Raw genomic sequence first — 9,369 nt, forward strand, 5'->3', positions numbered from 1 at the left:
ATCTTTCAGCGTCGATCGGACCGGGCCGGAAAGGCGGAAGAGGGAGCGAAGCGAACAAAGAGAGAGAGAGAGAAAAAAAATACATGAATAATCACCGACTTTGAACCAAAACAAAGATGCGGGCAATTTCCAGTCATGATTACTACTGTATTTGCCTTAGTGTCGTAGTAAGTCAATCCCACCAATCCTCTAGGGTCAGCTGAGTTCCAGGGATCACACCTCTTTGCTACCCTGGGATCAGCGGGATTAGAGAGCCCCACCACCCTCTCTTTTCACCCGCGCGCGATTCGTCTAGATCGCTCCGCCAGGCCCGGAAAAGGAAGGTTGCTTTAGCTTTTCAAGCATGTCCATCTTGCAACCAAAAATATCACTTCCCCAAGGGACTCGCCTGATGCCGACCAAGATTGGCACATGAGCTTTATTGTCTTGTGTGGAGGGGTTTGATCTGGAGATAACGACACCCGTCACATTCTGCTGTCACCTTCCAGTATTGAGCGGGCGGCCAGAAACACTGCGACCATGTTGCAAAGCTGCAAAAATGCAAAAGAAAGAAAGCCTCCACTTTCTCAGGTTTCTGCTTCTGACCGGGTCATCCCAATCTGGATTTCGTTTGGGCTGAGACAAGTCTGTAAGTCGAGTAGTAAAGGAAGCTAGCATTTTGAAGGCCATCTCTGACAGAAGGGCCCTTAGGTATGACAGGCGCTGCTGATAGACAGTTTGCCGGTTTCGAGATTTTAGCTTCGCCATGCCGTTTGTTGCGGCACTGACTGATCCTTGAACCCGTCGGATAAGGGGTCAACCCCGCCACCAAGAATTGAAGTGGTCCATGATTGGATTCAGGGGTGCAGCAGTGCAACCTATGAGCACTTGTTTACAGGAAATATCTCATGTAGGTAATTATTTACGGGCTCAATCTTTTTCATTCGAGCTGTCTTTTATTTTTTTCTCTTCCCCTCCCAGAACAAACAAACAAGAGACGACATGGACATGTTCTATTTCATTGTTCATTGTCAGCCACAGAGCTGGTCTTGGATCAGCACAAAAAGCAAATCCTTTGCAAGGTGGCTGACTTGCCTACCGACGGAGGTTGGGGGCGGCCAGCAAAGAAACAAACGAACGGAGCTGGAAACCAAGACTCCCACCATTCTCCCAGCAAAATGCTCCTCACGGGTTGGCCCACTTCCTGCAGTGAGATAGTATTTGAGAACAAAAAAAAAAAATGACGAAACTTTGGTTGCGCCAGCTTGGCGTTCCTGGTCACAGTAATGTTAAGCTGTGGTCTTGAGGAGTCCGGTTGCATGCACATCCGTTCCTGGTGATCACAGGGTCTTTGCTGTTATGGAACTCGGGGGCTAGACTCGCCCTTATACAGGACACCAATATATCCGCCGGACCATCCACGACCATCCACTATCCTTTCGACACTGATGCAGTACTCACGGCCAAGGCTATAGAATCGACACTGGTGTTCACTTGTCCTCCGCCAAGCAGCCAAAAAAAAAGAAAGAAAAAAAAAATGAAGTGCTCACTCTTTGGAAATATCCTCCTCACGCTGCTAGCAGCATCATCCCTAGCGCTACCACTAGACGATGGTCAGCCAGAAAGCACGACGTCCGCGTCGGAAGAGCTCCTCGCGGTATCACCGCTACCCAGGCTGGCCATCTACTTCCAGACGACGCACTCGTCGTCGACAGGGCGGCCAATCTCCATGCTGCCGCTCATCACGGAGAAGGGCATCGCGCTGACGCACATCTACGTCTGCACGCTGCACGTCAACTACGAGGGCGAGATCCACCTCAACGACTTCCCGCCGGGCAACGCGCGCTTCGCGACGCTCTGGCGCGAGGCCGAGGTGCTGCGCAACTCGGGCGTGCGCGTCATGGCCATGGTGGGCGGGGCGGCCGAGGGCTCCTTCTCGAACCGCACGCTGGACGCGCCCGACGGCGACGCCAACTTTGAAAAGTACTACGGGCAGCTCCGGGACGTGCTGCGCGACTTCAAGCTGCAGGGGCTGGACATCGACGTGGAGCAGCCCATGTCGCTGCGGGGCGCGATGCGGCTCGTCCGGCGCCTCCGGCAGGACTTTGGGCCCGACTTCACCATCACGCAGGCGCCGGTGGCGACGGCGCTCGACCGGCGCGGCACGCCCAACCTCTCGGGATTCTCGTACCGGGACCTGGACGCGGCGGTGGGCGGGAACATCGAGTTTTACAACGCGCAGTTCTACAACGGCTTCGGCGACATGTCGACGACGGCGGCGTACGACTCGGTCGTGGCGGCCGGCTGGGATCCCAAGAGGATCGTGGCCGGCCAGATCACGACGCCGGCCAACGGCCAGCAGTTTGTGCCGTTCGACAAGCTCAAGCAGACCATGCAGGACCTGCGCGCCAAGTACGGCGAGATCGGCGGCATCATGGGCTGGGAGTACTTCAACGGCAAGCCGGGCGGCGAGGCCCAGCCGTGGGAGTGGGCGCAGCAGATCACCGCCATTTTGCGACCCGACATGCCCACCATGCTGACCGTCAGCCAGGCCGATGCGGACGCCCTGGATGAGGCCTGGGCCGTCAGCGTCGCCGCCCAGCCGAGCATGGAGCTCGTGCCCGCTGGGTTCGACCCCGAGACGCCCGATGTTGATTATCAGGCGTTGGTGAATGCTTGATTGGATTGCTTCCTTTTTTTTGCTAATCTGTATATGGAAGAGAGTTTTGTTAATTTTGTTAATTTTTATTGCATATCATCACAGACCTGGGGAGCTGTGCGTCTGGTTTGGGGGGGTTTTTTTTTTTTTTTTTTTTTTTTTTTTTTTTTTTTTTTTTTTTTTTTGGCTTGTTGGCCCGAATGTCATAAAATCACAGCCATTGCGTGCATGTCTACTATTCTCTCAAAGTAAAAAATGTTTGGAAAGGTGCTGTGATGCGATCCAAAGTTTTTGTTGCTGCTGCTGTCAGCAAAGGTAGCAGCATTTACCGTGGAGGATTGTCACAGTGAACGGGTTCCGATGAGGGGAACCTATCTTTTTTTGCGGGGAGTTCCCTAGTGAATGACAGGCTAGCTGTGTCTCATGGGTGGGTGGGCTATGTAATCCCCATCTAATTTTTCAGGCCGTCTTTTCTCTTTCATCCCCCCAATCGCCCTTAGTAAGCGTAAAATATAACAGCCTCATTGTCCGACGCCCGGATCTTCTTGTTCAGCGCCCGCAGCCACCACCTCATGGCCCAGGCGCCCAGGATGGTGGCGACGCTGAGGGCGGCGCTCGACGACATGGCAATGACGTAGCGCGGCTCGTCCCAGTCGGGCCACAGGTAAGGGGTCCAGATGAAGGACATGGCGGCGGCCATGTTGGCAATGGCCAGCGAAGAGGCCTTCTTCTCCTTTGTCTGCGAGCAGGTGCTGGCCACCCAGCCGAGGATGATGCTGTTAGCCGAGTAGGTGCCGACGGTGAAGACGATCATGGCAAAGTAGCGCGCGCCCGTGTTGAGCGTGGCGCAGCCCAGCACGAACCCCACGATGGCGAGCGACTTGCCCACGGTCAGGTGCCAGGTCCGCTCGTTGTACCGGCCCGACGAGTAGGACCAGCCGATGGCCGTCGCGCCGGCGATCAGGTAGGGCGGGCAGGTCAGGGCCAGCGTGATGTTTTGGTCGAAGCCGAGCGTCTTGACGGCCGTGGGGAAGAAGTTCTTGAAGCCGTTGGCCCCGAGGTGCATGTGCTGCATGAAGGCAAACAGCCACACGCGCCCGTCCCTGGCCGCCTCCAGCATGCCCCTGAAGGTCGTCGTCACGCCCTTCTCGCCCACCGTGTCGCCGACGATGCGCGAGTGCGCCAGCTGCCGCTCCTCCCGGCTCAGCCACCGCGTCTGCAGCGGCTCGTCGGGCAGCAGCCAGAAGCTCGCCACCGCCACGAGCAGCGTCGCGACGCCCTGGATGATGAAAAGCCAGCGCCAGCCCGACAGGCCCGCCGTGCCGTCCATCTCGAAGATGCCCATGGCTATCAGACCCGCAAACGCCGTCGCGAGGATGTTGCCCGTGTACAGCACGGCGATGCGCGTGGCGATCTCCTTGCGCGTGTAGAACTGCGCCAGCATGTACAGCGCCCCCGGGTAGTAGGGGGCCTCGGTGATGCCGAGGAAGAAGCGCGTGAGCAGCAGGCCTGTGTAGTCCTTGGTCACGGCCGTCAGCGTGCTGACCACGGCCCAGAGAACCATCCACGACGACATCCAGACGCTCGGGCGGACGCGCGTGAGCATCATGTTGGACGGGAGCTGCATGAGGATGTAGCCGACGAAGAGGATAGAAATGCACGTTTGGTACTCTCCCGGTTGGAGCTTCAGCTCCTTTTCCATGTTGTTGAGACGAGCGAGCGTGATGGCGTTGCGGTCCTGATTACGACGGACGACAATGTCAGTAACGGCGCAGAGAGTATGCGCTTCTCGCCATGGCCACTATAGCACGCCAGACCCTGCTCTCACCAGGTAGTTTAGCCAGTACATCAGCCACAGAATCGGCATCATCCATCTGTCCAGCTTCTTGACGAGCGCGATCTCACGAGGGTCAACCTTTGCGTGGGCACCAGAATAATCAACAGCTGTCGTTTGATCCCGCTTGAGATTTTCCTGCTCATTCTCGGCATCTACACATAGTGGATCCTGCTTCTCTCCCTTGGACGCAAGTGGCCTCTCAACAGGAGACCGAGGTTGACCCTGAAGGTCTGTCCTCCCGGCGGGCGAAATCGCGTCCTTTGACATGCTGTTTTTGAAAGAGCAGGACCTTGTTGGTGGATACCCAGGAGCAGCCGTTGACAAAAGCAGAAACCGACAGCCCTAGATTCCTGGGCTTTATAGGTGTTTTATTTTTATTTTCTTTTCGTCTGTCCTGCCATGCCCAGCAAGAGCACCGGTTCGGTTCGGTCCACATACATCTCGTGGGCCAATAAAGCACACACACACACACACACACACACACACACACACACACACACACTTCACCTTTTTGGAGTTCTTCGGACCCCCTCCCTCAAGGCTTGCCTGCTCCAGAGCCATGTTCCAACAAGAAATACAACGTGCCGCAGATTGTGGAGCAACGGGGAGGTCCAAATACTGCTGTGTCCATCCCGATCAACAGACACACTTGAGCAGCAGACATGGATCTTGAGATGCGGGGAAACAAAGACTACTACGTAGTGGACACGTTCATGATGCATGGGATTGCGGGGAGATGACCTTGGCACATTCTGGCGTCTCATTGCCAAGAGTTTTCTTTCTCTTGCACTCGGCAAATTATCGGTCGACTATCTTAATTTTGTCTTTTTTTCTCTCTTCATATTGCCACTTGTTGTGTCAGTTCCATGCCGGTATCCGTTTTTTGTCAGTACTTGGTACTCTGGATGGATGCAACGTCTCGGCATCATCCCTCATGCAGTTTTTGGTGTCTGTGGATGGTATTCGAACGGTATAATATCCAATTGTATCATCAACTCGGCCAAGAGCTTGAAAGGTTTAGTTTAGACACCATCTTGCAAGACAGTCACCCAGTGATGACATGGCATGCTGAGCCGGTGGGATGGAGTTTTCTCTAGATAATCAAGGCGACAGGTTGAGAGGCTATGAAAATTAGGATAACAGCTTGTCTGAAGCATTGTCCTGGCTGTGTAAAGCTCCATCCGTGCTTTGGCCCGTGCTTTTAAATGGTATACTAACTCTTCCAATGGCCCATGTGCGCAAAGTCAAGAGAATAAGTTGGGGATTATCAATGTTTGCATCCTTGCTTGTATATTTGAAGTCGTCTCCAACGCGCCTAAGCCCCAGATCTTTCAGAAAATTGTGCTAACATTTCGTGTGGCTGGTAACTGCACTTGCTAGGCACTCATGCACCTGATTTCAAGTGACTTTGCCATCTATATATAAAAAGCCTTTGAATTATTTCAGTGTCTACGGCTGAAACGAATGTTCCTGTTGCTATATAACAAAGAAGTTTACCGCTTTCATGTTGTAATTCTCATTCTACACTACTGTCATGTCATTCATTGCTTTTTTCATTCATCAGCCTGATTATTCCCTGAAGATTTCAACTGGACTGCGTTGTTGTTCAATCTCTCAAGCCTTAGTGTCATTCCCCACCAGCGCCATCACCTTTCTAACCTCTCCAACACAAAACACAATCAAAGATGCTAGTAGGCTTCTCAACCTCCAGAAGAACTTGAACACTGATAACGTTTCGATATTCATCACTGCCTGGTCCCTTGTTGATGTCAAGACTTGGAAACCGGACGACGGCTGCGATTATTTCTGCCTTAGTTGCCACCACACTCCCTTTCATAGCAAAGAGGATTTTTGTAAGCAGGTCCGTCACGAGGAAGAGAACATAGAGCGGCATTGCAATCGCAGGTCACCTTAACTACAATCCATGACGGGGATGGTTTTCTGCAGTAAATTGCATTTTTTGATAGGTTACATAGACAAGAATAGTGTTTAGACTTGTTACTGGGTAATTAGTTGATGAATCGCACGGACACATTGTTTTCAAAGATATATGACTGTGGCAGTGTGGCTTCTGCGACTCAGTGCTATATAATCCCCTTAAAAAAAATCAAAGCCTTTTCATACTCTCACACAATTGTTACTGACGGGCATTCTAAGATCGCACAGTATACTTTATATTACGAGGAGTGACAAAGGGCCGTCGACTTTCTTTACTGGCCCTCTTTTTCTCTTTGACCTTGAATGACTACTTAATAAAGTACATGGTAGTCGCTCTTTTCCTGCCTTGATTTCCGAACGCCAAAATATCATCCCTGCCCGAGTTCGTTTGCACTTTAACATTATTTTAGCTGCATTTGCTTCTCTGCCAAGTCTACCGTTTATTGATACAGCCACAGAACCACAATTTTTAGCCATCTATCGCACCACGGTAATGAGGTGTTACTAATTGCAATAAGTTATCTATAGAGCTGCTGAAAAATGCTGAATCATGACCCTGCGCCTATGACTATAGTCCCCAGCACCACAAACGACAATTTTCCAACAAATCAAGACAGCGGCCCCTTTTGATCCCTGCCGAACCGATCCGTCACAGGCTTCGCAGTCACCTTCCTGCACCCAGGCCCGGGGCTCTTGCCTTCGAAAAGCGATTTGATCCAGGGGATGTAGTAAAGCGCGCTCGCCTCGAGGCTGGTCCCGTGCCCGGCGCCAGGCACCTTGTAGTACTCGACGCTGGAGTCCGGAAACTCCTTGCACGTGGCATCGAAATCCTCCTCGGCGAACTCGGCGTACGTCAGAGCGTCAGCCTCGCCCTGCACGACGAGCATGGGCCCCGCTAGCTTGTGCGGCCCGGCGCCGTTGATTTCTTTCTGCCACTTCTGCATCACGGGTCCCGTGATCCAGCTTGTGCTTTTGTAGATCTCGCTGACGTTGAACAGCGCCATGATGGACGAGCCCGTGCGGATACAGCCTTGGTTGATGTACGGTAGAAGCGACAGGGCGTTTTCGGTCAGGTGATCTTCCATCTTGATGGCGTCCGGGTAAAGGCCCGACAGCGCCTGCAGCAGGTAAACCGACACGATCTCGATGTTCCCGCCCTTGGCGAGCTCGATCTCCCTGGGGATCAGCTTGATGGGCTGGAGGGCCGGTGCGATGGACGCGGCGCCGAGGAACTTGCCCGCCTTGAGCAGGTCTTCCTGGCCCGGCATGGCCAGGCGTTCGTTGGTCCTCCAGGCCGTCATGCCGCCCTCGCTGTGGCCGGCGACGACCCACTCCTCGGACAGCAGGTGGCCGAGGACCTTGCGCGCGGCCGTGACGGAATACGCGACGTCGGCGGCGTGCAGGTGCCCCGCCTCGTACTGGAACGTCGTGGGGATCTCGACGCCGAGCCCCGCAAAGTCGGTCCCCACGACGGCGTACCCGTGCGACGCGTACAGGAACGGCGCCAGCCAGCTGTAGTCGAGGCGTTGGTTGTTGCTCGGGGCGCACTTGCGCGCGTTGCCGGCCGTGCCGTGCGCCCAGGCGATGGTGCGGAACCTGTCGCGCCCGTCGGGGATGGAGTAGGGCAGCAGCACGTAGCCGCTGGAGGGGATGGGGTTGCGGTCCTTGTCTTCGGTCACGTAGATGAACCGGGACAGGGACATGCCCGTCGGCACCAGCGTGAAGTTGGACGCCAGGTCCGACGAGCTGAGGTCCTGCCAGCGCAGGAGGTCGCCGGGCCTGGACGAGTCGGAAAAGTTGCCCGGCGTGTCGTAGAAGGCGTCGTCGGTGACGTCGTCGGTGGCCCAGTTGACGGCCTCGGCCGCGAGGGCCGCTTCAAACACCGCCTTGCAGCGAGCATCGCAGCCGCTTGCTTCCTGACAGCGGCCGAGGACGGCGGCGCCTAGCAGGAGGAGGATGGCCTGTGGGAGCATGGCGAGGGGGTAGAACACGGGATCAGCTGGGGAGTGACGCAGTGTCGGGGGGGAAGGTTTTGCTGCCGGTGAGGGAACAATCTGGAATGCCGCACGCCGAGTAGCAGAGTCATTCTGCGCAACTTAAATATGGACGCCATGGCGAGGTGAGAGTCGGCCTCTCTCAACCAGATGTTTGTTGATTGGTAGCGGATGAAAAGTTGCACCGATTAAGACGACACATTAACTGCCGAACATGTAGCTGCTCAGTGCAAATTAGACCGGGCTCTCTTCCCCGCCCCAGGAACAAGTCTTTTAAGCAGCTTGTTATCCTTACTAGGAAAGATTTGAGCCTAGCGAGTGAGAAGACAGGATCCGGATGGGCCAAGTCATGATGTCGCCCCAGTCCCGATGGCATATGTTTCAGCAGCTGTGGATGCAGTTTTTTGAGGATCTGCTTCTGTATCCAAGTTTTTTTTTTTTCTTTTCTTTTTTTTTTAAACTTTACCACGTTAATTTTGGGTTTTCCGTCAGCATCCCTAGGGGTCTTTCTCCCTACTCAATAACGTGGCGGCTGCTTGTCTTGTCCAAACCTTGACGGTTCACGACTCGGTAGCTTTACTCGGCAGCATCATTTCATCCGAATCCTTCACCTGACTCCACGGCAAGATGTGCACCTCAATGAATCTCATCGGCACAGTGCTCACCAATCATCTTTAAATGTGTTGAAAAACTACCGTCTGCGCTTACCGAATATGAGATTGGTCTGAGGTCTTGGCCGAGCGGCAACCAGCGATTCAGCAATAACCTTGCATGCTTTTGTAGACATGCACAGAGCGCGTGGGGAGCCAGGGACCTTACAACCAACCGTTCATGCTCCCCCACAACCATTAGTAGGCACGCAAGCCACGTGCATGATTGCCGCGCAATCACACTCGACACGCGCGGCAGCGCCAGGACTATAATCTCTCGTCTACTACTTTAACTCCAGGACCTGGAAAAAT

At 54.2% G+C, this 9,369-nt stretch overlaps 3 protein-coding genes across 3 annotated transcripts; 1 reads left to right on the top strand and 2 right to left on the bottom strand.

Annotated features, from left to right (window-relative positions):
* Nucleotides 1-1,516: 1,516 nt before the first annotated feature.
* Nucleotides 1,517-2,659, top strand: PpBr36_01406 (uncharacterized protein; the record flags this gene model as incomplete). The annotated part of the gene is made up of 1 exon (XM_029888592.1): nucleotides 1,517-2,659. The coding sequence occupies one exon, from the start codon at nucleotides 1,517-1,519 to the stop codon at nucleotides 2,657-2,659; it is 1,143 nt and encodes a 380-aa protein (XP_029751900.1).
* A 475-nt stretch (nucleotides 2,660-3,134) lies between these two features.
* PpBr36_01407 (uncharacterized protein) lies at nucleotides 3,135-4,742 on the bottom strand (the record flags this gene model as incomplete). The annotated part of the gene is made up of 2 exons (XM_029888593.1): nucleotides 3,135-4,376; nucleotides 4,467-4,742. The coding sequence occupies 2 exons, from the start codon at nucleotides 4,740-4,742 to the stop codon at nucleotides 3,135-3,137; spliced, it is 1,518 nt and encodes a 505-aa protein (XP_029751899.1).
* A 2,279-nt stretch (nucleotides 4,743-7,021) lies between these two features.
* On the bottom strand, nucleotides 7,022-8,386 carry PpBr36_01408 (uncharacterized protein; the record flags this gene model as incomplete). Its single annotated transcript, XM_029888594.1, has 1 exon — nucleotides 7,022-8,386. The coding sequence occupies one exon, from the start codon at nucleotides 8,384-8,386 to the stop codon at nucleotides 7,022-7,024; it is 1,365 nt and encodes a 454-aa protein (XP_029751896.1).
* Between the last annotated feature and the right edge of the window lie 983 nt (nucleotides 8,387-9,369).

The sequence above is a fragment of the Pyricularia pennisetigena genome, chromosome 2, assembly GCF_004337985.1.
Source record: "Pyricularia pennisetigena strain Br36 chromosome 2, whole genome shotgun sequence".
Taxonomy (NCBI): Eukaryota; Fungi; Ascomycota; class Sordariomycetes; order Magnaporthales; family Pyriculariaceae; genus Pyricularia; species Pyricularia pennisetigena.